At 43.2% G+C, this 27,700-nt stretch overlaps 2 protein-coding genes across 4 annotated transcripts; one reads left to right on the top strand and one right to left on the bottom strand.

The window, feature by feature from the left end:
• Window positions 1-8,826: 8,826 nt before the first annotated feature.
• Window positions 8,827-23,062, top strand: LOC125535895 (sodium/hydrogen exchanger 8-like). 3 transcript variants are annotated; one of them, XM_087543255.1, is made up of 25 exons: window positions 8,831-9,006; window positions 9,614-9,789; window positions 9,960-10,166; window positions 11,956-12,190; window positions 12,306-12,356; window positions 12,473-12,564; window positions 13,524-13,601; window positions 13,677-13,834; window positions 14,406-14,507; window positions 14,592-14,709; window positions 15,513-15,565; window positions 15,647-15,712; window positions 16,924-16,968; window positions 17,131-17,186; window positions 17,939-18,123; window positions 18,254-18,304; window positions 18,385-18,492; window positions 18,923-19,148; window positions 19,311-19,613; window positions 20,094-20,191; window positions 20,670-20,801; window positions 20,892-21,110; window positions 21,262-21,468; window positions 22,250-22,508; window positions 22,632-23,062. In XM_087543255.1, exons 4-25 carry the CDS (start codon window positions 12,043-12,045, stop codon window positions 22,757-22,759), a joined length of 2,883 nt encoding a protein of 960 aa, XP_087399381.1. In that variant the 5' UTR covers window positions 8,831-9,006; window positions 9,614-9,789; window positions 9,960-10,166; window positions 11,956-12,042; the 3' UTR covers window positions 22,760-23,062. The 3 variants fall into 3 exon arrangements, with proteins under 3 accessions (XP_087399383.1, XP_087399382.1, XP_087399381.1); XM_087543256.1 differs by lacking the exons at window positions 22,250-22,508; window positions 22,632-23,062 and adding an exon at window positions 21,582-22,173 and having other exon boundaries at window positions 8,828-9,006; XM_087543257.1 differs by lacking the exons at window positions 21,262-21,468; window positions 22,250-22,508; window positions 22,632-23,062 and having other exon boundaries at window positions 8,827-9,006; window positions 20,896-21,035.
• Window positions 23,063-23,740: 678 nt separating this feature from the next.
• Window positions 23,741-27,375, bottom strand: LOC125535896 (serine carboxypeptidase II-3-like). Its single transcript, XM_048698964.2, has 7 exons — window positions 26,809-27,375; window positions 26,471-26,733; window positions 26,115-26,372; window positions 25,185-25,303; window positions 24,388-24,480; window positions 24,207-24,312; window positions 23,741-24,093 (listed from the first exon to the last, which is right to left on the bottom strand). Exons 1-7 carry the CDS (start codon window positions 27,320-27,322, stop codon window positions 23,926-23,928), a joined length of 1,521 nt encoding a protein of 506 aa, XP_048554921.1. The 5' UTR covers window positions 27,323-27,375; the 3' UTR covers window positions 23,741-23,925.
• Between the last annotated feature and the right edge of the window lie 325 nt (window positions 27,376-27,700).

The raw sequence follows: 27,700 nt of genomic DNA, 5'->3' as shown, positions 1-27,700 counted from the left end.
AGGAGGTCGTTTGGTCTTGTCATTCTTCTTCTTGTTCTTGGAGTCGGGCACGTACCCAACCCCTTCCTTGGCCACAACTCCCTTTTAGTTGATCAAGAGGTCGTTGAGGTTCTTCTTGCCTTGTATGCAAGTCGCAAGACCTCTCTCAAGTTGCCCCTTTAGCTTAGCGTTCTCCTCAACGAGATGCACATGCTCACAACACGGGTTAGTAGCATTTGCATTATCAATTAACATCATACGAGGAAAAGTGGCTTTTTCCTTGGTTAGCTTTACTTGAAGTTGATCATGAGACTCTTTGAGGCTAGCATGAGCACCCTTCAAGACCTTGTGAGCCTTGTCAAGTAGATCAAACTCCTCTTTGAGTCTAGCAAGATCAACCTCAAGTTCGGCCTTCTCGGAGTTTAGCACATGAGAAACAATGAGGACATGATCATAATCTTTCTTTAACTTAGCATGATCAACGTTGTGTGACTCCTCAAGAGCCAAACGAAGACCACACTCTTCCTCAAGAGCATTGGAAAGATCTGAAATCTCATCGGCATAGTCACGACTATGCTCTTCCATCTTAGTGATGGTGTCTTCGTGAGCCTCGATCATGTCATTGGCTTCACCAAGTTGTTCCAAGAGAGCAACAAAGTGCTTCTTGGATTTTCCCTTAAGTTTGCCCATAAAGGCCTCAAACTCATTAGTCTCCACATTCGCTCCCTCAAGTTCATAATGCTATCCGTCGGAGAAGGATGATTAATGATGGTGGTTTTGATGTTGGGGGTTACCTTGTTGGTGGCTTTAGCCATGAGGCATTTGGTGGTGATGCTCTCATTGGGTGAGTCGAAGAGGGACACCTGTGGAGTCGTCACAATGGCAATGGAGGCCATGGCAACCGACTCATCACCTTCATCATCGTCGTCATCCTCATTGTACTCTTCTTGTACCACCAATGCCTTGGGAGGAGTCTTCTTGGTGAAGTTGCTCTTGTTGGGGAACGACTTGGCCTTGTCCTTTTAGATGAGCTTGCCACCATTGTCTTCCCTCTTCTCATACGGGCACTCCGCAACAAAATGACTCACGTTGCCACAATTGTAGCAAGTCCTTACACGTTGCTTGCTCTTCGTGCCACTTGAGTTGTTCTTGTTAAAGTTTGGCCTCGAGTTTTTCTTGCTCCAAAATTTCCTTGAAGCGAGTGCCATGTGTTCATGATAAGCATACTTCGTATCCTTGGGGTTGCTCTCCTCTTCTTCCTCTTCTTCTTCTTCAACAGAGAGCTTGGCCTTCAATGCAAGGTTGGGCTTCTTTGCCCTTTGAGAACGAAGCACCGCATTGTCGGCGGTCTTGTCCAAAATGTTCATGGCCACAAACTCATCCAACACTTCGCTTGAGGTCAAAGTGTGAAAGTCTGGTCTTTGACGAATGACGAAGGACATGGCCTTGTGGTAGGGCATCATAGCCTTGAGGAATTTGCGCTTGATCCAATTGTCATCCGTGTCCTTGCTCCCGTGATCTCGGAGTGAGACCGCGAGTTTGGTTACCCTCTGATAAAGCTCACGAGGTTCTTCATCATCTTTCATTGCAAACTCATCGGCCTCATCTTGCACCACTTCATAATTGGAGCGTTGAATGCTTGCGCTTCCCCGGTAGAGGGAGACAACACAAATCCATGCGTCTTTGGCCAAAGCGAAGGGCCGAAGATGAGGTAGGTCTTCGGGTGGGATTGCATCTTGAATGATGAAGAGAGCATTCTCATTGAATTGATTATCCGCGGCTTTCTCGAGGAGTGAAGTTGCTTGAATCATGCGGATAGAAACCTTCTTCAATGATTCTCCAAAGGTTAGTGTTCACATGATTTAAATGACGTTTAAAACGGTAAACCCAAGAATCAAAGTTCTCATTTTTCACAATCTTAGGGGGAGGACCGGCATGATTCAAATGAGTAGAAGAAACCGGTCCACCATAAACAAGTGGTGGTTCCACATGAGCAAAGATGCCGGTGCCATTTTTACCACTAGAAGAAGGAGCCTTTTCACCACTAGCTTCCCCCTTGTCGGGGATAGCATCCGTCACCTTGTCGGTGGGGTCACCCACTTTCAACGGTGCGGTGGATAGTTTAAGCCCCTCAAGAAATTTAGTAAACATGCTTTCAACCTCGGTCGTCATGGAGGTTTTCAATGTCTCCAAGGCCACATTGAACTCCTCACGAGAGACCGAGGTTCCCCCATCGCCCGTAGACGAGGTCGGATTCACACCGGAGTGTTCCTCCACACCGTCTACGGTATCAACCATACTCTTTGGACGGTAAAGTCCTTAATAAAGAGACGAGGCTCTGATACCAATTGAAAGGATCGATATGGTTGACTAGAGGGGGAGGGTGAATAGGCAACTACCAATTTTTAAATTTTCTTTACCAAATTAAACTTTGCATCAAAGTAGGTTGTCTAGATGTCCAACTAGGTGAGCAACCTATATGATGCAATAACCACGAGCATACACGCAAGCAAGAGAAGTAACACTAAAGAGTTTGCACAAGTAAAGGTAAGAGATAACCAAGAGTGGATCCGGTGAAGACGAGGATGTGTTACCGAAGTTCCTTCTTGAAGGGAAGTACGTCTCCGTTAGAGCGGTGTGGAGGCACAATGCTCCCCAAGAAGCCACTAGGGCCACCGTATTCTCCTCACGCCCTCACACAATGCGAGATGCCGTGATTCCACTATTGGTGCCCTTGAAGGCGGCAACCGAACCTTTACAAACAAGGTTGGGGCAATCTCCACAACTTAATCGGAGGCTCCCAACAAAACCATGAAGCTTCACCACAATGGACTGTGGCTCCGTGGTGACCTCAACCTTCTAGGGTGCTCAAACACCCAAGAGTAACAAGATCCGCTAGGGATGAGTGGGGGAATCGAAAATCCCTTGGTGGAAGTGTAGATCGGGGCCTTCTCAACCACTCCCGAGCAAATCAACAAGTTTGATTGGCTAGAGAGAGAGATCGGGCGAAAATGGAGCTTGGAGCATTTAATGGAGCTTGAGCATTAATGGAGCTTGAGGGGGAAGAGGTAAGCCAAAGGAGAAGAAGGGGACCCCTTTTTATAGTGGGGGCAACAATCCAACCGTTGCCCCACCAACCAGCCCCGCACAGGGCGGTAGTACCGCTAAAAGGGGCGGTACTACCGCTGAGCTAGCGGTACTGCCGCTCCAGCCAGCGGTACTGCCGCGCAGAGAAGACCAGCAGGGGTCTGGACCCAGCGCGGTACTACCGCGGTGGTAAGGGCGGTACTACCGCTCTACCGCCACTACAACCGCAACTAGTGCCGCAAAACCCAACACAAGAAAAAGAGACCTCGAGTCGAGGCGGTAGGAGCCAGACAGCCCAGCGGTAGTACAGCTGCGGGGTCACAGGCGGTACTACCGCTACGGAGCGGTACTGCCGCTTGTGACCCTTCGGCGGTACTACCGCGGGTAGTGCGGTACTACCGCTGGGACACAGGAGAGAGAGAGAAGATCTCTCCATCGAGGCTGAGGGCGAGGCGGTGGTGCCAGGCAGCCCAGTGGTAGTACTGCTGTGAAGTCACAGGCGGTACTACCGCTGCGGAGCGGTACTGCCGCTTGTGACTCCTCAGCGGTACTACCGCTGGGTTGCGCGGTACTACCGCTGGAACCCAGACAGGACACAGAAAAGAGAAGAGATCTCTCCAATGAAGTGGAAGAGCTCGGAGGGTGAGAAGCTGATGTGTATGTGTTGATTCCCCCCATGCAATACCCCACCAGACCCCCTCTTGATAGTACGGTGCCCTCTACGCAACTAGTCCACCGAGAGAGAAATGAAAGAGCTACACCGTCTTGAATGACACTCCGAAGGGAAGAAAACATCTCGTGCCAAGGATGAATCTGTGAACTACTCAAAGCACATGATTAGTCCGCAAACATGTTGTCATCAATCACCAAAACTACCTCGAGAGAGATATGCCTCAACAATAAGTATTGTGACATAATGTGTAATAACAACCCATAATGCAATAAATATCGATATAAAAGCATGATGCAAAATGGACGTATCAGTGATCTAGGAGTAGATCACTAGACGGCGGTCAAAATTATCCTTAGAGGACTAACGAAATGTTTATCGGTTATGGAGGTGATAAAAGAGTTCGTCGTAAAGAGTTACGTTGATGCAAGCTTTTGACACCGATCTAGAAGACTCTAAGTCTCGATCTAGATACATATTGAAAGTGGGAGCAATTAGCTAGAGTAGCTCCGAGCAAATCATTGTAGACATAGAAAATTTGCAAAATACATATGACTCTGAATGTGGCAGACCCGTTGACTAAATTTATCTCACGAGCAAAACATGATCACTCTTTGGGTGTTAATCACATAGCGATGTGAACTAGATTATTGATTCTAGTAAACCTTTGGGTGTTAGTCACATGGAGATATGAACTGATCACATAAAGATGTGAACTATTGATGTTAAATCACATGACGATGTGAACTAGATTATTGACTTTGGTGCAAGTGGGAGACTGAAGGAAATATGCCCTAGAGGCAATAATAAAGTTATTATTTATTTCCTTATATCATGATAAATGTTTATTATTCATGCTAGAATTGTATTAACCAGAAACTTAGTACATGTGTGAACACATAGACACACTAAGTGTCACTAGTATGCCTCTACTTGACTAGCTCGTTAATCAAAGATGGTTAAGTTTCCTAGCCATGGACAAGAGTTGTCATTTGATGAACGGGATCACATCATTAGAGGATGATGTGATTGACTTGACCCATCCGTTAGCTTAGCACGATGATCGTTTAGTTTGTTGCTATTGCTTTCTTCATAACTTATACATGTTCCTATGACTATGAGATTATGCAACTCCCGGATACCGGAGGAACACTTTGTGTGCTACCAAACGTCACAAAGTAACTGGGTGATTATAAAGGTGCTCTATAGGTGTCTCCAATGGTGTTTGTTGAGTTGGCATAGATCGAGATTAGGATTTGTCACTCCGAGTAACGGAGAGGTATCTCTGGGCCCTCTCGGTAATGCACATCACTATAAGCCTTGCAAGCGTTGTGACTAATGAGTTAGTTGTGGGATGATGCATTACAGAACGAGTAAAAAGACTTGCCGGTAACGAGATTGAACTAGGTATTGAGATACCGACGATCGAATCTCGGGCAAATAACATACCGATGACAAAGGGAACAACGTATGTTGTTATGCGGTTTGACCGATAAAGATCTTCGTAGAATATGTAAGAGCCAATATGAGCATCCAGGTTCCGCTATTGGTTATTGACCGGAGACATGTCTCAGTCATGTCTACATAGTTCTCGAACCCGTAGGGTCCGCACGCTTAACGTTCGGTGACGATTAGTATTATGAGTTTATAAGATTTGATGTACCGAAGGTTGTTCGGAGTCCCGGATGAGATCACGGACATGACGAGGAGTCTCGAAATGATCGAGCCGTAAAAGTCGATATATTAAAAGACTATATTCAGACATCGGAAAGGTTTCGAGTGATCCCGGTATTTTTCGGAGTACCCGGGGAGTTACGGGAATACGAGAGTATATACGGGCCTTAGTGGGCTTTAAGGGAAAAAGAGGAGAAGCCACGAGGCCTGGCCGCGCGCCCCCCATGGGCCTAGTCCGAATTGGACTAGGGGAGGGGCTGCTCCCCCTCTTTCCTTCTCCTCCCCTTCTCCTTCCTCCCCCTCCTAGTAGGACTAGGAAAGTAGGAATTCTACTTCTACTAGGAGGAGGATTCCTCTCCCCTTGGCGCGCCTAGAGAGGCCGGCTGGCCTCCCCTCCCTCCTTTATATATGTGGGGAGGGGGGCACCCTAGAACACACAAGTTGATCGGTTAATCTTTTAGCCGTGTGCGGTGCCCCCCTCCATCATAATCCACCTCGGTCATATCGTAGCGGTGCTTAGGCGAAGCCCTGCGTTGGTAGCATCATCATTACCGTCATCACACCGTTGTGCTGACGGAACTCTCCCTCGAAGCTCTGTTGGATCGGAGTTCGTGGGACGTCACTGAACTGAACGTGTGCTGCACTCGGAGGTGTCGTACGTTCGGTACTTGGATCGGTCGGATCATGAAGACGTACGACTACATCAACCGCGTTCTCATAACGCTTCCGTTTATGGTCTACGAGGGTACGTGGATGACACTCTCCCCTCTCGTTGCTATGCATCACCATGATCTTGCGTGTGTGTAAGAATTTTTTTTGAAATTACTGCGTTCCTCAACATGTGTAAGGATGATTTTTTCATGAAGTTCTATAAATATTTGCCTTTTGTGTATTTGTAATATTATATGATGCCGATTGCTCAGAAAGTTGGTAGCATCGTCACATGTGTTTTTTGGAGGCGATTTTGTACTTGAATTGCTGCCAATCCAGTACTTCTAAATTAACCTCACGCCTACACATTTAAAAAGTTCATTTTATCTTTTGTCCAATTTGCAGTCACACAGAGCAATTGTGCTCTCAGGAATACGCCTTTCTTCAGGAAGCAGTACCGACAATATCTCAAGTCTGGTTCCTCCCTTCCGATGGCGACCACCGTCGAGCCCGACGATGCCGTGCTCTTCGCCGGCGTGTCCCTCGTGCTGGGTGCCGCTTGCCGCCAACTCTTTCGTGGCATGCGCGTCCCCTACACCATCGCCCTCCTTGTGTGTAATTTGATGTGCACAAACTCACCAACAAATCCTATCGGCAATTTGATATAGACTTCCAAGATTTCTCCCATGGGTTACACGTACCTCTGATGATTGGCTCACTTCAAAAGCTGTCTGGCAATTTGGGCACATGTGCCTAGACCGCCGTCTTATCAAGAACCACCGTTCTAAGGTTAATGAAGCCATCGTATTTAAGGACAATATGCACCTAATCCTTGCCCTCACAACGATTTGGGTGTTCGGCCATTCGTTTTCGCGATCTCAACATTTTTGTCCATCAGATCTCTGTGTTAAACCATCTGTCCCGCATTTGATTAACAGTGGGCCAACTGTCCTACGGCCTGCTGCTCCAGAGGCCAAAACGGAGGCCTCTGGTTCACTGGGCCGTCACCCAGCTCATTCTGGCCCATGCGCTTCGGTGAAGGGGGTCCAGTGGTGCGGTTCGGAAGAGTTCATCCAGTCCCCCCAACGTGAGGAGCTCTATTGGGGGACCTCTTATATGCCGCTTTTTGCAGCCAAACAGGGGGTCGTGCAACTGGGCCGGCCCATTCGCTGTCCTTCAAGAATGACAAATTTGCAAAAAAAGAGCATGCTGCACCAATAGGATTCAAACCCACGACCTTCTATAGTTGTGCGCGATGCTCTAGGCACTGCACCAGGCTAGCTACTTTGAAAGAATAGCAGCAGAAGATTAAATAAACTGTCGCGGCGGCAAAAAATAAAAACCAATTCACCCAATTCCATAAAATTAAAACTTGTGGGCGAGGGATCCAACTCGAGTCCTCCGGGCAGGGAAGCATGTCAGTAGACACTATACTATCTAATATTTAGTGAGTACAGTGGCAACCCGCAGTATATGAACTATAACCTGTTGCACATTAAAACTTATTTTAAAATTTGAAGCGTAATTTTTTAAAAAGAAACACTTTTTGAACACACAAACATTATTAGGGGACTCAAAATTTTTAAAAACAAACAGGAACAAAAAATTGAATACGTGAATATATGTAAATTATGAACTACTTTTCATAAACGCAAAGCATATTTTGAAAACAATAACAAAATTGGAAAACTGAATATTTTTCAAAATTAAACTATTTTTACAAAAATCGAGCATTTTTTGAATTTGGGTATGAATTTCGAAATCATGATTATTTTAAAAAAAACTGCAGTACTTTTTGGAATATGTGAACAATTTTCGGAAATAGGAACAAAAATTTTTAATTAGTGAAAAAATTAAACATGCGGGAATTTTTTTTATTTTGTGAACAAATTTTGAAACATGATTTTTTTGAATATGTGAACAAATTTTGTGAAAACGAACAAATTTTGTATTTCCCAAACATTTTTCAAAAACATGAACATTTTTGGAATTTGTGAACAATTTTTTAAAGCACGAATGATTTTTAAATCTTGAGAACAAATTTGGAAGTGTGAACTACTTTTTAAAGCATAAACGTTTTTTTGAATCTTGAGAACAAATTTTGAAACAGAGAACACTTTTGAAAAATCCAGAACAAATTTGGAAGCGTGAACAATTTTTTAAAGCACGAACATTTTTTGAGTCTTGAGAACAAATTTTGAAACGCAGAACAATTTTGAAAAATCCCGAATATTTTTGGAAGCGCGAACATTTTTTGAATATGTGAGGAAAAATTGAAATCTGGTACATTTTCTGAGTTTCAAAAGTTTTAAACTTTTTTGTGTAACGAGAACAATTTTTGAATTTTGAGAACATTTTTTGGAAACACGAGGAAAATTTATTTTTTTTGATATTTTCTGAAAAAAGAGAAGAAAAGAAAAATGAATAAAAAACCCTTCTAGAAGGTTCATAAATGAATAAAACTGCAAACATGTTCTGAAAAAGGAAAATAAACTTGAAAAAGAAAAGGAAACAAAAAACGAAAAATGAAAAAGAAACAGAAACAAAAGAGAAAAGATAAAGAAACACAAAAGTGGAAAGCCAATAAAAGGAAAAAAACCGGTTCATAGAACCTTCTAGAAGGTTCAGAAAACCGAAGTTGGCAGTTCGTAAGCTATGTACCTAAGTGGGCCGGCCCAAAGCATCGCTCGGTCGCTCGCCCCTGTGCGAAGCGCCGGCAGTTTGCCGCAGTGAGCGGGCAATAGGATTTTCCCTCTATTGGATTTGGATCGACGAGAGGTGCGGTATCGATGCAAGGAGGAGGTCCAGTGGACGGCTCGAACCCGGACTGGACACGCCCGCCGCCGCCCCAGTCGCCGCACGCCTCCGCCCCCGTCGCCGCACGCCTCCGCCCAGGTCGCTCGCGGCGCTGCCCTCGCAAGGGAGAGGTACTCCTCGTGCATTCCGTAAGCACTCACCACGCCCCCTCTCTTTGATTCGTATGGAGCCCTAGAAGTCTGATCTGCGTGGGTTGGTGAGTGGGCGCTTAGGCAAGGATTTTGCATGTACACCTTTATTTGGGCATGCTGATCGGTCATCCCGAGTTTGAGATGAAATTGGTTTGGGCACCCTAATCTATGATTTTTATTTTTTTACCCTTTTGTCAAATTTGCACCACATATTCGTTATATATATATCAAAATAATTATAAGAATCTGAATGTAGGACTGTTTTTCAGTATCTCGCAGTTTCTGGGACGAGCGGGAGCACGGAGTGCTTTGGCTGTTACCGAACTGCTGCTCTGAAGAATATGCTCCTGCATATGCTTCTTTGCCTAACACATTTGTTTTCCAAATCAGGTTATTAGCCAATACAAACTGTAGGTCTTACACTAACAGGACAAGCCCATATTTTCTCTTATGAAAATGACAACCACTCATTTTGGCCATGTTGCAGTCAGTTAGAAACATTATCCGTGCCGCTACATTAGTCAGATAACGCAAAAGTGCCGCTGTCTGTCAATACTGTAACATTCTTGGGGCTTACAATCTTCTATATAACACCTAGCTTCAGAGTTTCAGGACATCACAGCTGTTGTTCGTACCTGCTTGCTACAAGACCACCGGACAAACAAGCGAACTCAAGTCATCAGGTCACTTGTTCGTGTCTGCTTGCTGTGTAATCAGTCCATCCCCATGGCGGTCCGGCCATGGAAAAGGAACTCTAGAAGTTTGATCTGTGTGGAATCGGTGAGTGGGCATGTTGATTGCTCATTTTAAGTTGGAGATGAAATTGGTTTGGGCACCCTAATGTATGATTTTTATTTTACCCTTTTTTCAAATTTGCATCGCATATTCATTATACATATCAGAATGATTAAAGAATCTGAAGGTAGGACTGTTTTTCACTCATCTCACAGTTTCTAGGATGAACGGGGGCATGGAGTGCTTTGGCTGTTCTGCAACTCGAGCGGACGCGGTACAGGGCAGGTGCCATGGTGGCCGGTGCTTGCGTGGTGAGAAGCAATATCTGGCTAATCCTCAGCGTCACGGGCGCCCTCTCACTCCCGTGCATGTGTACCACTGAATCACTGCTGTAGCTCAAAGGACACTACAAATCTTCAATCGTATGTGCCTTTCCTTCATACTACTATCTTTGCCCCCTTTATTAGCTTCAGATTTGGTCGGTCCTTTGTTCGATGAAATGCACAAATCAGATTTCTTCTTGGATGTCCATGTGTGCATTCTCTTAATTCTTTGATTCATGAAAGCAAAATACTAAAAATGTGCATGTTATGTCTGGCCAACACACAGAAAAAATAATGGTGTGCAACTTTATTTAAGATAAGATCGATTAGTTAGCAACATATCAGATAAATATATTTAGTGCATCATGTATTTTCTCCCCACACTAAAAATTTCTAGAAGTTCCCATTGCAAAATATCAAAACGTTGCATTGTAGTATGTGTTCTCCCTTTTTACCAAAGAAAACAAAGTGCAGTTTTATCTTATCCTTTTCTAGAAACATCAGTATACGCTGTGTATGGATCTACAGTCCCAAATATGATCGAGCACACTTTCCTTTGCTTAGTTTAACCATCTACACCATCACGTGTTCTCGCACCGATTGAAGCCCATTAGACCGAAGAAACACCATGTCCTGCCACACTAACCCAATACCTTTTTGCAAGCCAACTGAAGTTCACGTCTCTACTATTGCTAACAAATAGATTACTAGATGCAAATTTAATTAAAGTTCATGATTCATGTCTTTCTATATTTAAGATTAAGAAATTCTATATAGACGGGCGCGGCAATGCGCGCCATCAATGATCTAGTTCTTCCATAAGGAACGCCTGATTTCTGAAGAACCATGGTCCCATGATCATTGCCTAGGCATCAAACTGGACTGAATAAATTCTCCTGAACACGTCTCCAGATCACTTCCTTTGTCGGGTTCCACGCCGATCTCATATCCGCGAACAGCGTGCTAGGGCTAAACCCTCGCGTAGTATGTACCTTAGCAATTGCCATCCACTTGGCTTTCTCGACGGGTCTGTGATCTCATCTTCCCATACGAACTCCTCAACACCTTCTTCATGCAGATGTAGCCAATCAAGTAGTTCTTCGGCCGGGTCCTTAGCCGATCCGCTCGACTCGCCTTTATGTTTCATGCTCTCTGCCGCTCAGAGTGATCATGCCGACTATGGTAACCCTAGCACTTCCACGGAGAGCCCACCATCATACTTGAAGCAGTGGCATATCAGATTAGATCCATCCATGTACAAGAAACAAGCATATCAGATTATTTATACACCAATGTTTTGAAATGCCATCTTGTTAGATAATTACAAAATGGTATAATTTGAAATTTATGACATGCTTCGAAGTTTGGAATCTCTGAGGAAGTCTTAACTGGGACATATTTGAGTAGCCCTTCAGTGCATATCATTGTTCACTTGGGATATTTTTGTTATTTTGTGTATACCGATGTGACCTAGTTGTCCAATTTGTTATGCGGAATTGCGACACTCTTTCTATTTCTCGGACTACTACTTGAAGATAGATGGTCAAATCCGGAGAAACTATAACAGTCCTAGCTTTCTTCAGCCGTCTACATATTGAATTATGCAGGGGTTGGGTTGTGTAAGGATGATTTTTTCACGAACTTCTGTAAATATTTACCTTTTTGTGCCCTCCGTCCGAAAATACTTGTCCTAGAAATGGATAAAATGGATGTATCTATAAGTATTTGTAATATTATATGATGCCGATTGCTCAGAAAGTTGGTACCATTGTCACATGTGTTTTTTGGAGGCGATTTTATACTTGAATTGCTGCCAATCCAGTATTTCTAAATTAACCTCACGCCTACACATTTAATAAGTTCATTTTATCTTTTATCCAATTTGCAGTCATACAGAGCAATTGTGCTCCCAGGAATACGCCACTTCTTCAGGAAGCAGTACCGACAGTATCTCGAGTCTGGTTCCTCCCTTCTGATGGCGACCGCCGTCGAGCCCGACGACGCCGTGCTCTTCGCCGGCGTGTCCCTCGTGCTGGGCGCCGCCTGCCGCCACCTCTTCCGCGGCACGCGCGTTCCCTACACCATCGCCCTCCTTGTCCTCGGTGTCGCCCTAGGGTCACTAGGTATGTTGTTTATCCCCCCCCCCCCCCCCCCCCCCTGCGAAAGTCGGAGTGGTTCCATTCCTTTGCTGCACGACGGACTCAGTCTGACAGTTTGTAAATACTGTTCAACATCCAGAGTACGGGATGAAAGACGGTCTAGGCAAACTTGGAGCTGGCATGCGTATCTGTGAGTGAGTTCACCATGGACGTATTATTTTGAAGACTGGAACAACACAGTACTTGAGAATTAGTTTATTCAACTTCTGAATTAACTGCTTGCTGATTGTGCTTCAAAAATTGCAGGGGCTAACATAAATCCTGATCTTCTCCTGGCTGCTTTCCTTCCGGCCCTTTTGTTTGAGAGCGCCTTCTCGATGGAAGCACACCAGATAAAGGTATCTTTCCAAGTCTGCCTATCTATGCTGAAATCTGAGTGGCTTAATTTAAAGCTGATTGATCTTTATTCAGTTATGATTACTATTTCTTGCCAAGCAGTAAATCTATATCTATACCAATATAAAAAGACCCAAAGGGGCAGATCCAACTGATCTCAACCATCGAACTAAGTCAATCCAATGATCTAGACTGCTCCAATGGCAAGCGTTAAACGTGTTTAACGTGCAATTAATATCATACCAAATATTGCACTAATCACAGGATTAACACACAAATAATAGCATACCTAATATCCACGTGTAATTAATATATTGCCTACATATTAACGTGCGTTGCACGTACGCATTTACTAGTACTAGTAAAAAAGAAAGGAAACTAGATGGCGATTAGAGAATAAAACTAAGGAACGCCATATACATCATCAGGGCCGGAGGATAGGCATCCCAGGCCTGCTGCTCATACCTTGGTCCAAACTGAAGTTTTACTCCGGATGACATGAGCACAGATAACATGAGTTCCTCTGTGGTTGAACACATGGCAGTTTATTTCTTTCGATCCTTCCCAGAGCGAGAGCAGCATCGAGTCTTCGTACAAAAGGCAGCTCTTTAGAACAGAGGAAATGACCAAACCGACATCAAGAAAACTTCACAGGCCATACTAATTCTCTGCTCAGTTAATATCATTGATTATCCATAATATTTTTCCATCCAGTTAGTCACATAAGCTCATGTTTGATACAACCATGGTCTCAATGCAAACCACCTTTAGTTCCTATTGTTCTCTGTTTTTTTTACCATGAAGTTCCTATTGTTCTCTGTTAGCACACATATTTGGTTTCTCTAGTATTGGTGCTTATGTTGATCTACTCCCCTGCCAGTTTTCTGTTGTGATATTAGCACTGCGGGTGCATATGTCTTTGTTCTGTGTGTACTAAAATATTAAAATGTTTATTTTGTAGAAATGCATGGCGCAGATGCTCTTACTTGCTGGCCCTGGTGTGCTAATGTCAACATTTTTGCTTGGCACTGCTCTCAAGGTGTGTACCTAAGTTTAAAATGGACATATACCACTGACTTTAATACTTTGATACTAGCTAGTCCATTATCTGTAGCTTACTTCTCCATATGATTGGAACTGGGAAACATCATTGTTGCTTGGTGGTCTGCTTAGTGCCACTGATCCTGTGGCCGTGGTTGCAGTTCTAAAAGAGCTTGGAACAAGTAAAAAGCTCAGTACGATTATTGAGGGAGAATCCTTGATGAACGATGGGTATGCCTTTTTTCAATCTAAACATGCTTTTCTGTTTTCATGCCAATTTTGTTGGAGGAACTCCGATTATGAGAAGAAAGATACAACCTGTGACTCAAATAGATATGTTACAAGTTTTTTCTTCTTCGAATGTTCGACTGGTCCACTCTCCGGTTGGAAAAATGCTCATTAGTACTTGTACTTAAAACTAAAATTCAAAGTATTAGTTGTAGCAGTACAGTTGTTCCTGAGACCTGACACACATGTTTATGGCAAAGGCTCTGGAGAATATAGTGTACAAGTTAATCTGAATGAGGGAAGACTTCACGCATGACAATACTAAATCCAAGGCTGTTTTCCTTTTCCAATCTAAGGGATTATGAAGGTTAAAACAGGATTTACTTAACTTAACTATGGCCTGACATCTGATCTCTGTATCTGCAGATACTTCTGTATCAACTAAAGTGTGGGGTAGGGAAAGCTTAAATAAATGAAAATAACTTTTCGATGTCGTAAAATTTCATTGTGCACCAATATAATACTTTTGTGTTTGAACCGCAATTCCCACTAAATGGACATACACTTTCTACAGGGTTTCTGTTGTTGTCTATCAGTTATTCTTACAAATGGTGCTTGGAAGAAGCTTCAATACAGGGTCTATATTGATGTTCTTATCGGAAGTTTCACTTGGAGCGTATGTAGAATGTTTTTTTTTTCAATCAAATTGCCAAATATGGCTACCATGCTTCTAATACTAACTGGCATCTTCTTTGACCAGTGTTGCTCTGGGCCTTGCATTTGCAATCATATCATTACTATGGCTTGGCTTTACTTTCAACGATACAATCTTGGAGATGACGCTAACTCTTGCTGTCAGCTATATTGCTTTCTATACTGTAAGATAATGAAAATATTCAAGCTCTCGTACTCCTGCCTTTTCTTTTGAAGGGTACAATTGGTTCAGTTTATTGAAATAGTTCAGAGCAAATGGAAGGAGTCTTAGCATCAGTCCTAGAATCATGTTTCTCCTTTTGCAATATTGATTTTGATGCTATTTTACTAGTAATCTGAGGTAACTTCTTGATATGCATATGGCAAAGTAGCTACCTGATTTAGATATCTAGAATCTGAAGAGAGTGAACTGTTTTCATCCCAATGACAAAGAAGATATTCAAGCTCTCATACTCTTTTTGTAAGGCTATAATTTGTTCAGTTTTTTGAAATAGTTCACAACAAACTGAATGAGTTGTGAGTCTTAGTACCAGCCCTAGAATTATCTTTTGTGCTAGCTCATTTTGCAAATTGCTCATGAGTCTTGATGTTGTTTTACTGGTAATCTAATGCAAGTTCCAGATATGCATGTATAATGTTGAAGTATATGTGAATTGCCCAACCTTCTTCATCAGTTCGGACTTTTGGTTCTATTGGTTGGGTGCATTAAACTTAATATGAATTCAGAACCAAGTGGTCTTGGGTTCAAGCCTCGGCCTTTCCAATTTAAACTAAAATTTTGCTTGCCCTCTTTCTGTCCATGTTTAAGATTGCCCAACCTTCTCCATCAGTTCGGATTTTTGGTTCTACTGGTTCTTTGTCATGTTTTCTCCGGAAAAAAAAAATCATCTATGAGTTCTGATATAGAAGCCACCGGTTATTTAGTATTTTGGTGGTTATTTTCTTTAGCTAATATTGTTCATGTCAGGTGCAAGATGCACTGAAGTACTCTGGTATTTTGACCGTCACAGCTTTGGGAATGTTAGTAAAACTTGTCTTCACATCTGATTGGCATATCCTTTAATCTCGTTCCTCCAGTGTTAACTTTGCCATGTCTGGCAGGTTCTATGCAGCTTTTGCAAAAACTACTTTTAAGGGCGACAATCGCCGAAGTTTGCATGATTTCTGGTATTGTTCTAGCAACATATGTCCTTTCATATTATTTTTATATTATCAGCAAGATCAAGATTCTCAACAGTGATCATGGTATTCCTGGTCACATAGGCTAACTTGTTCACTGTTCCTCATGTATTCTGTCAGTTCCATAATCCTGGTCATGCTTTTTTTCTGTCAGCATAACCTATACTTTCAGGAGATTTTGATAAATTTATGTCCTTGCATTAGGATACCAGTTGCCAAGTTTGTTCATGCCCAGTATATAGTTACTTGTCCACTTCTATTTTTTCCCTCGCAAAAACACAAACGCACCCGATTTAATATTTTGTCTTCTAAATGACCATGTATTATCATTGTCATCATTGCCCTGATTCCTGAAGTAGCCTTAGTAGAATTTTAGAGTTTGTAACTGGCAACAAAGTGAGAGTAATGATTACACCAAATTTTACTATACTATCAAACTAGTATGTGCACGTGGTAGGAATGTTTTGTCATATTCCATCCCTGAGCTCTCGATCCTGCGATCGTAGTATTCATACGCTTTGGGTGTCGAGCAATGCACGCCGGCACCCCATAGATGACTCAGTTGACACAGACTTACCCAAGGTTCAGGCTCCTGTATGGGTAATACTTGTTACGAACTGAACCCTTGTATAGCTATGGGCCAAACAGCCAGAGAAGTACAAGGTACATATGCAAATGAACCCCTATATAAGGGAGAAAGTACACAGGCCTATACACAGCACTATATAACACTTGACAATACTCTAGTGTCCCACTTTTCTCTATTATCTCGAGGATTTTAACAAAGAAGGTGTAGTGGATGGGGTCTATCCTCGGCGGATGGCGATTTCCATGCTTGGCTCCTCAAAAGAACAGGGTTGTGTTGCTTGAGTTTGAATTGAGTTGTCCTCCTATATATGCGTCTTTTCGTCAGGGCTTGATCCTCTCCGGGTTGGTCTCACAGATGGCACCATTCTTAGTCGGCTTAAACGCTGGATCCTTCAGGGTAAGTCCTTCCCTAGTACAATGGGTATTGGGTACGGTCTTGTAGAAGATCCCTTAGGCCTTGTGTACGAACAGGTCATCTTATGTAAGTACGCTTTCTCTTGCGCGCTCACGACACCCTGAGCAGACGTTATGACACACTCAAAATTTATGTATGTTCTCATATTTTCTGAGATTGCCTATTTGTATCTTACTGCTGTTTTATTTGTATTCAGGGAAATAGTTGCTTACATTGCGAACACAATTATTTTCATACTGAGGTATCAATATTGTCCAACTTTCATATTTTTTGATTTTTTTCAGATCTTCTATTTTTCATAGCTAAACGCCCAAACCAGACTGTGCTTGCATTTATTTAGTTTGATAGTTCACTTTATATTGACACCATTACGATGTTTCTTACATGTGTGTATTACCCTCAGTGGGGTTATTATTGCAGATGGTGTGCTAAGACATAATGTCCATTTTGAGAGGCACGGTAATATCTTCATTTATCTTTGTCTACAGTTTGTTTTCATGAAAACTGCAAAACATTACTTCATTTTAAATTCTCCTTGTTCATTGCCAACTGAACCTTTCTTTGGTTTATTATAAAAGCATGCTGTTCGTAGTTTTCATCATGCAGCATCATTTCATGCCTGTGTTGGTTCAGTGAGTGCTTTATTATACATCATGGTAACGAGTTGTTGACATAGTTACTGAACTAAATCCTCTTATAACACACTTCTTTGTCATGCTTATCAATTTACTGGGAATCATCAGCTCAATTATGAATGCCGCAACTGCAGCCAACTGATTATGTGGATAAACACTTGGCATCTCAGTTAGCCAATAGTTCTGCTGAGATATGTTGTTTTAATCACCTATCTTCGGGGCAGCACAATTGGTGTTTGCTGTCATTGCATTTTTCTTTTCTTGACCTTTAAAAAAGTGAATCATGTTAGTCAGTAGATTGCAGTTTGATCGTATTTGCGAGTGCTTAAAACAACTTCTGTGTACGATACTTCTTGTTCTAATCCATCTTCATGCTGTTGAACCAGAAATATGCATACATGTCTAACTACTGCTCCTAGTCTCTAGGTTGGGGGTTGGGGCCTATCCTGCCCCCCCCCCCCCCTCCTCCCACCCCCCTTTTTTTCCTCCAATATGTAGCATGTTGTACAATCATCGGGGAATTCAGTAAACCTACTCATATGGTGTATAAATTCCGTTTATCTCTTGCTCTTTCAGGCACTTCATGGGGGTTTCTTCTTCTGCTCTATTTCTATGTACAAATGGCACGGGCTGCAGTTGTCGGTGCTCTATATCTTTTGTTGCGCTACTTTGGGTATGGTTTGGACTTCAAAGAAGCCATAATCATTGTTTGGTCTGGGCTGCGAGGTGCTGTTTCCCTATCATTAGCACTGTCTGTTAAAGTAAGTTATATTCATGTACCACTTGACCATCTCATTTGTCTCTTATTATCACTATATTAGTCTACTTTTGTTCTTCAAAAAATTAGTCTATGATAATAATTTGAGGTGTTACTGGGTTACTTTCTACCAGCATGCTAGTGATACAGCTCAACCTTTTCTGAAACCAGAAGTCGGAACAATGGTAGGTTAGTTTTTCCTGACAAAATACAAAATCAGAAAATTTAATTTTGAGCAAGGCTTATTTTATCCATGTTTTTGCAGTTTGTGTTCTTCACTGGTGGCATCGTGTTTCTGACACTGATATTGAATGGTTCTACCACACAATTTTTGTTGCACGCACTTGGTATGGACAACCTGTCAGTAACAAAGGTTAGCTTTACAAATTACAGGTTTCATCTGTGGGTTTTTTAACCTTGGAGTTGAAGAATTTACTTTTCTGTGTGCTATTATGAAATCTTTTGAACTCTATCTCCTCTTTCATTTCCCTTAGATTAATTAGTAAATAGGAAGATTATATGGTGTGATTGTTACACATATTTTATTTCTGTGCCTATGAGTTCAGGGTTGGTGGATTAGCATCTTATATAACCATGGCATAAAAATGATTAATTTCTCTTTCAGTTGAACCTATTTGTAAGTCCCAAAGGTGTTCTGAGCCTTGCTTACTACTATTTTTAGTTAAACTTCTTCATCCAGCAACTCCGAGGAGTAGGTTTTGTGTGACTGATACCTTGTTGCTTCCAGAAATATCAGTACTTTATGGTTTGGCATAAAAGTTGTATTCTGATTACTGCTGCAGCTTCGCATGTTGAATTATGCTAGACATGAAATTCTAAACAAGACATTAGAAGCTTTTGGTGATCTCAGAGATGATGAGGAGCTTGGTCCTGCTGACTGGGTTACAGTTAAGAAATACATCACAGGCTTGAGTAACTTGGAAGATGAACATGCACATCCACATGATGACAATCATGATCACATACATACCATGAATTTAAGGGATGGCCGAGTGCGTCTTTTGAATGGTAGGCAGCCTTTTGTTTGCTTTTCTTTTTTGCCCTTAAATAGTTGGCTTGATACGTCCATAATTCTATCTTGTCTCTGTATTTTATGGAGATGTTTAGTTTCATATTAAATGCGATCAGTTAACAAAGATTATTTCTCCTTTTTGTAAATATTGTTTTCAGGTGTGCAAGCCAGTTACTGGGCAATGCTTGACGAGGGACGGATAACTCAAGCTACAGCCAATATTTTGATGCAATCAGTTGATGAAGCTATGGATCTTGTTTCTAGCCGACCATTATGCGATTGGAACAGTTTGCAGTCCAATGTCCATTTCCCAAGTTACTATAGGTTCCTTTCTGCAAGCATGTTACCACAAAGTTTTATCACATACTTCACAGTACAAAGATTGGAGTCAGGATGTTACATCTGTGCTGCATTTCTTCGTGCTCATAGAATTGCAAGGAGACAACTACAAGATTTTCTTGGTAAAATCTTGGAAAACTTTTAGAATGCTTTTATGTGCTTGTTATTTACCATTTCTTTGCTACCAATTCCAGAACTTAGTATCCAATCCATGGATGGGTGTGAGTAAATGAATATTAGTCACACTACGTGGCGCACATGCCAGATGTTATGCGTAGGTGTCCGTCGTTATAGTCCATAAGCAGAACAGAAAGTAGTATTTTTGTTACTTGTCGGAGCCAGTCTATCTTTCTGTAGAATCAATCAGCTACAGACCCTATTTTTTAAGATACGTGGAAAGTAGTATGGTGCAGATGGACGCATGGCTCAAACCATTTAGCTTATTAAGGTTGAACTATGTAAGGCCTGTCTAAAGTCATCGTCCTCAACAGTTTTAAATCCTTCTATTTTCTCCTCTGACCCTATTTTTTAAGATATGTGGAGTTCAACTTGCACATATAACCCTAGTTACTTACCAGTGTTCCGTATACTTCTTTCGTCAGGTGATAGTGAGATTGCAAAAATTGTTATTGATGAAAGTAATGCTGGGGGAGAGGAAGCTAGGAAGTTCTTGGAAGAAGTTCGCTGTACATTCCCTCAGGTTTGTGCTTACAATGTGCATTTATCTGTTGACTTAATGACTATTACGGAGCCTTCAGCCTCCAGCACAATAGCTCGACAGTTCACTCAACAACCAGTTATCTTTTGCAAAACTCGAGAAAGCACCATCTCAACTGAATTGGGACTCTAGTTTGATCTGTAGAGAATTTCCATGTGCTTGTATGGCATCGCTAGGGTGAGTGGTTGAAATGGTTAGCTTCGGAGTTTGGAATTGATTTTGTTAGTTTTGTTTTTCAGATTTTGTTTCCTGCAAAATTCATGTGAAATTGTTGCAGAACTCTCTACATTCGAGACAGGCCCTAGTTTTATATTACTTTGGAATACTTCATTTCATTGTCATACAACAATTCTGCAGTAGTGATGAAAAAACTCACTATATGAATAAACAAGGCAGTCTCCATTGGTGAACCTGAGAGTTCATTGTTGCCTAGATTCTGAAGGTGTTTCCACATTTTCAGCTTCTTTGTGCGCTAAAGAGTCGACAAGTAACATATGCTGTATTGACACACTTGAGTGAGAATGTTCAAAACCTATGGAAGACTGGGTTACTGGAAGAAAAAGAAATGGCACATCTGGATGATGCTTGGCAGGTAGTGGAGTGTTTGACTTGTCTTTTGCTTCGAAAATTAATTGCCAAAGTGGTTTCAGTTCACAATTCATGTAAGTTAATCACTTGTCAGACAGATCTGAAGAAGCTTAAGAGGAATCCACAATTAGTGAAAATGCCAAGAGTTAGCGATCTTTTAGGCGCCCATCCATTAGTCAGCATGCTGCCTGCTGCTGTGCGTGCTCCTTTGTTAAGCAATACAAAAGAAAAAGTAAAAGGGCATGGGGCAGCCCTTTATATGGAAGGCTTAAGAGCAACTGGTATATGGATTGTTTCGATTGGAGCAGTAAAGGTATGTTTCTGCTTAAGACTGCTCTAAACAGTACTGTATTTTGTTGGAGTATATACCTTCAACATTTTTGACGAATTAACTGTTCACACTGGGAGCATGTGCTCTCGGTAGCCATTTCACCGCCCCCTGAGTTACCCCCTTTTTTCGACAGTGGAGAAGTCAGAGGCTAAGCAGCAGGCATTCTTTGCACCCAATTTTCTCACATGGAAGCACTTTGGGTCTATACGAGGTGCTAACAGGAAAGTCTTGTCTCTGTGACATGATTACAGATTCTCTCGTCCGCTGTTTCTTCATTGAAGCTGAAAAGATAGATCAATTGCGTCGGTCAGATCCTTCTGTTGAGGCTTTTTTGTGGCAGGTGTGCTTTAAATTTACTGTTTGCTTGTGTGCTTACTAAATTCAGTGATTATTGTACATCTACTGCAACTGCGCAATTAGTTTTTTTTTCTTCTGAACTCTACGAGGGCATAGAAGCAGATGTTTTCTGGATTTTACTTAATATCACCAGTTCACCACGTAGCGAAACTGCTGGCTACCAGTCGAAGAACCAGAACCTTGCAGATGAGTGGCGTTTCCTCTTTTCTTTTTGAACCAAGTTTGAGTAGAATTATTTCTTGTTTGTACCCAATCTCAAATTTAAGAGTTCAAAATTTCTAAAAAGAGAAACCGAGCTAATTTTCCCCTCAACATGTTCACAAGAAAAACAGAAATGTCGAGGTTGCATTTCTTCTGTTTCTGCCCTCAAACCAAAAACAAAAACACTAGATACTACTCCATCCCACTCTTATATTATGGGACAGAGGGAGTACAACATAGTACTTTGATTTTTCTGGTTTCCCTTGATTATTACAGTTAAGGGAAATGGCCCCTAGATGCCTTGTCGTGTCATCTTGTCTCAAATGATTTAGGTATTTTCTGTAACATTCTTGTGGCCGAGAATTCGTTTATAGCACGGTCCCCATTTTGTTATGAAACTACTCATGCATCTGTTCACCCAAATTGGTTACTTAAGATGTGACAATGTTTCCTGTATATCTATCTATATCTCTTTTTCTTTGGGGGGGGGGGGGGGGGGGGGGGGCGCATTTTGAAAGAATCTAATCCGCCACTCCTTAATCACTGGCACATGGAAATTGCAGGAAAGTGCTGCAGTCATTGCTAAGCTCTTGATCCCACCTGTGTTCGAGAGAATGACAATGCAAGAGATGCGGCTTCTCGTCAGCACAGGATCTACTATGAACTTGTACACCAAGGGTGAAGACATCATACTCGAGCATAATTACATCGGCATCATACTAGAAGGAACTTTGAAGGCAGAGAACCAAAATAACATCGTACCTCCAGGAGTGCTGCTGCCATCAAGCATGGACCTGGAGTTACTTGGTCTGCAGTCTTCAGGTTCTGCACATCATCCATCAAGAAGTGAATCATGAAAAATGGAAATCTATAGGCCTACTCGTACGTTTTTAAGTTATATCTACTGATTGATGTTGACATTGATGTTTTCCTGTTTACCTACAGAAATGAACAACATGGACAGTTGCTCCGCAGCAAACAGCTTTCAGGTGGAAGCACAAGCAGCTAGAGTTATCATCTTCGAAGTAGCTGTTCACGGAGGCCAATGGGCAGAGGAACCAGCCGGGTGGTAGCTTCTCTGCTGAAGCCTTGCAGCCCAGCATGGAAGAATCCACTGGAGAAGAACAAGTCATCATTACCGTCGACTCTACGAACAAGCTGCCCTTGGGTGATTCATCATCTGGCGTGACGCGAGGCAGCTGATGGGATCTTGTGCGAATATAGTAGCGTGCTTGATGTAGCAATCATGAAATTGATCTTGCTTCTTGAGAAACACTTGGCTTATTACTTGCTGTTATAACTAAAGACCATTTGGCGCATATGGCAGCTACGTAATGATATTACTCATGGAAAGGGTGAGACCCCGGTTCAAGCTACTGTTGATTACTTGGACAGCTATTACAAGTCGCTTCATTTGGCAAGGAAATTTAGTATGGAAGAGATAATAAAAGGAAAGATGCCAATCTCGGAGGATGGATGTGTTGTGAGCAGAAAATGTACACCAACCCCTGTTCCATGGCCTCGGCCATCATCAGAGCTGGGTAGCCCTATCTGTTGATGGTTCTTTTTCAAGCCATGATGGACGTGCTTCTGCTGGAATGGTACTGCGGAACAGGGATGGGACTACGATCTTTGCGGCATATAGATATATTTTTCATTGTAATGACGCCCTTGAAGCGGAAATTCATGCAATCATGCATGATATGGCTTTGGCCATTCAACATTCAGACATGCCGGTGATCGTCCAATTGGAGACGTCACACTTTCCAGATTAGCCTATGGTCATCTTGACGCAGAGATTAAAGCTCACATGGTTGCTAGGGAGTTTGTTCCTTGTAAAATTGGTCGAGAGCAGAATAGGGTAGCACATCTTTTGGCACACTAGCCGTACCGAGTGTTGTACTGCAGTATGGTCAAACTCGAGTCCTTCATGTTGTGAGGAGCAGCTGTCTCGAGATTGTAACCCTATCATTTTGAAATAAAACTTACTTTCACCCCGCAAAAGAACTAAATCGTCGGTAACCATAGATAGTGTACAAAGTAAGGTACGTCATCATGCCTGATCCCAGGGTTTTGCTTATTTCTTGTAGGAGTAGCACTATTTTGTACTGTAAAATCTACTTATTTCTTGTAGGAGTAGCACTATTTTGTACTGTAAAATCTACTGTAATAACCAGTGAAGCACTCAAGGTGGTGGTGCTGCTGTACTACTACCATCTGCCATCTCCCTGACTCCCTCTTAGCATTTTTTGCAGTCAGGGAGCGTTGTGCCGGCGAGGAAGGCCTGGACAAGCTGAAGCGCTCGCCGCGGCTGGTAGCTGGGGACCTCGTGGCCAGCTCCTCTCACCGTCACCAAGCTGAGGCCGCCCTTGTACTGCACCACGTATCCGCCCACCTCTCCAGCACCCTGAGTTCGTTCACAAGATCGAAGAACATGTCATTTACAAATTCTGCAGATTTTTTGTCGGGCTCAACAGTTAGGGTTTCAGTTCCATTAAGGCGGGGGATTTCAGGTTGCACCTTGGTGCTGCTGAACCACCGCCTCCATTTCGCAGCCACGGGGAGCTGGAGCTGGTTGATGGAGTACCTGGTGGCCGTGACCGGCACGTTCCCGTCGGTGTCTCCGCTGCGAAGATCGTTGATTTTAGTTTCATGCATGAGTATCTGTAGAGTGCTACGATCTAGTATGATGCACGCGTACCTGTACACCCAGACTCTGATGTTGTTTTTCATCAGCTCCCTGATAATGGGCAAAACAGTTGTGGTGCTGTCGACCCAGCGTGTCAAGACCTCGCTGAAAATGGGCAAGAAAAATAGTGTTCTTTGAGTGGAACATCGACCTTTCATTCTTTCATAAACCGTTTGATTTGTTGTCAATGGAATTTGATTTGTTTAGCCTTCATTTTGACGAACCATATTGTCTGCTTTTCTATGAGTAGAAAGTGTAGAACTGAGCTAATTTGGACACCTGAGACTAACATTAGCACAAATGAGGACATGTATAGTGATTGCTAAGATGGTCTTGTCTTAAACCTGCCATGCAATTTAGAGGTGACAGTAAAATATAATGTACTCTCTCCGTTTTTATTTACTTAGTATATTGAAGTCAAACTTCGTAAAGTTTGACCAAGTTTATAGAAAAAATATAAATATTTATCATAACAAATCTATATGATGTGAAAGTATATTCAATAATGAATCTAATGATATTGATTTGTTATTGTATATGTTAATATTTTTGTTTATAAACTTTGTTAAAGTTTACAAAGCTTGACTTTGACTAAAGCTAAAATAAGGACTAAATAAAAACGAAGGGAGTACAATGGATTATTTTCTAGTTTTTTCTTTACTAACTAGATATCCTTAAATATTTGATGAGAGATATTGTTGCTGAGAAGACAAACTTTGTTTTTAGCTTTCTCTTTTGTTCACCTCAATATGCTAAATACACGGCACTTCTAAAATAACACCATAGAATGGGTAAGCGGTGGATGATACCTGCAGGCTAACCAAGGGTGGTTGAGGCGGGTGACGTTTGCGTGGAGCGCCTTTTGAACATCTGGCTTGTTGAGGTAGGCCTCCACATAATTACTTGTGCACGTATCAAAGCTCTCAATCTGGAGGCACGTAAAGTACAACCCAAGTCAACTTCACTACTCAGTACCTCAAGAAAAACAAACTTATTTTCTCCTTTATTTTGTTGTACACATTTTGTTGTGGGAATCGACGTAAATCCACTCAAACAATGGCAAGCAACCACATCGACCATGATGTCAAGCTCATACCCACTCTAGGCATCAAGGGCAACATGTTGTGAGAGTGGTTAATGTACTACGCATGAGATATCCCACGCGTGTATTCACTGTTAACAACTGCTTTAAGATCTGTGCCTTGTTTCCTGATATATATATATATATATATATCTTATTTCAAAGTATTACATGATGTTTTCTTAGGTTTTTCTTGTTTCAAAGTGCAGTTGTGTATACTGTATCGACAAATCCACTCTGGAATAAGTGTACTCTTATTTGTTGATACACCACGAAACAATATGATACACGCTGGAACGAGAGAAACGTGCCCATGAAACATGACGTAATACTATGAAATAAATCAATTTTCATCACTGGCTATAAAACATGACACGAATCACGAAGTAGTGGTGAATAGTACTTCTTCCGTTTTTAAATATAAGTTTTTTTAGAGATTCTATAATATGAACTACATATAAAGCAAAATGAGTGAATCTAACTTTAAAATGTGTCTATATACATCCGTATGTAGCCCGTATTGAAATCTTTAGAAAGACTTATACTAGGAACGGAGGGAGTAGATATATACACGGGATATTTCGAGCATGCATGGTAGAGTATCATTTCTTAGTCCATCGTCACAATATGGTGAGCTGTGACGACGACGGCGACATACCGAGGGGGTGATAGGCGGCGTGACGAGCCCTTCCGTCTGGCAGTTCGGCGCGTAGATGTTGTAGTTGTCGATGTCCCGGAGGTTCTCGACGACGTCGTCGTTGGCTTGGTCGCAGAGATCATTCGACTGGGCGCCGTTGGTGAAGTTGCAGTTCTGGTTGACGCCGGTGGCCGTCTCGTCGGAGATGAGCGCGTGCGTCCAGTAGAAGTCGAACGTGCCCTTCTTGTCCGTCCCCTCGTTGATCACCGCGTTCCCAATCTTAAGACACGGCACGCATCGCATCGCTTAGCATGCATGCACACACAACTGATGACGATGATTCATTAATGTGTAAGCTAGAGCTTGACGACGAGTACCATGACCCCTTTGAGGTTGATGGCCGGGGAGGCGTGGCGGAGGACGGCGTGGGCGAGCTGCGGCGCGAAGTGGCCGGCGTAGCTCTCGCCGGCGATGTAGAAGTCTCGGCCCTTGTACTCCGGGAAGCGCTCCAGCCAGTTGGCCAGGAACTGGTACGCGTCCTCCGCCGTCCGGTTGTCCCCGCCCCGGCCGTAGTCCGCCGTCGTGTTCGAGTACGAGTACCCCACCCCCGCCGGGCTCTCCAGGAACAGCACGTTCGCCGCTGCATCATGACCCGATCACTCGCCAATGTATCATCTCATGCCACGGTGAACTCGAGAGCGTGGTGACTGCGTACCGTGGTTCCAGGAGTAGGGGTTGCGGTAGAGGGTCTTGCCGTCGCTCATGACGCGGAACGGGCCGAGCTCCTCCATGGCGCCGTACCCCAGCGACGAGCACCCGGGGCCCCCGTTGAGCCACAGGAGGAGGGGCTTGCCCTTGGACGACGACCCGTCGTCGTTGCCGTTGCCGCCGACGGCCTCGGCGAGGTAGTAGAACAGCGCGCGCCCGGCCGCCGGGTCCACCGTCACGTACCCGGCGTACTGCGCAAAGTCCACGCCGCGCGGCTGCCCGGGGAGCGCATCCACGCGGTCGGCCTCCTTGCGCCCGACCTCAGCCGCCGGCACCGGCACCGGCTTGGGTCTTCTGCTGGCCGTCGCCCTGGTCGGCTCCTCCACGGCCGCCAGCGACGACGACCAGCGCAGCCGGCGCAGGAGGTCGCCCTGCCGCGCCCTGGCCGCCGCTGCCGTGCCGCAGCCCAGCGCGAGGCATTGCACCAACACCAGAACCAACATCAGCACGGCCCTCCTCATGGTGCTCTGTTTCTCAGCTTCTGCCGGCACTGTTCTATCGGCCGGTGGCTGCACACCGGAGACGGCTGGGTGCTCGTGTAGTCGTGTCTGGTAGTGGTATTTATAGGGCGGGGATTTTCCCGACACCCAAGCTCGGTGTCGGAGAATTTCCTTCAAGATAGATGGGCTATCCACTAGGCAGTAGTAGTGACACTGTCTTTTTCTCTTTCGAAAGTTCACTAGGCACTACTAGGCACACTGTCAGGGCCTAAATGCTCTGCATCTATCGTTAAGGAGAAACGGGACAGTCCTGGATTAAGATAAGCAACGGTCCAGATGGAAGCTGGCAAGTGAGTGGCATCCGACGGTGGGATTTTGATTTGATCCAACGTCGAAAGT

This window comes from Triticum urartu, chromosome 2A (assembly GCF_056163025.1).
Source record: "Triticum urartu cultivar PI428250 chromosome 2A, HENAU_Tu73, whole genome shotgun sequence".
Classification (NCBI taxonomy): Eukaryota; Viridiplantae; Streptophyta; class Magnoliopsida; order Poales; family Poaceae; genus Triticum; species Triticum urartu.
Note: the sequence above shows the minus strand (reverse complement) of the source record. Positions and strands in the feature narration are given on the sequence as shown.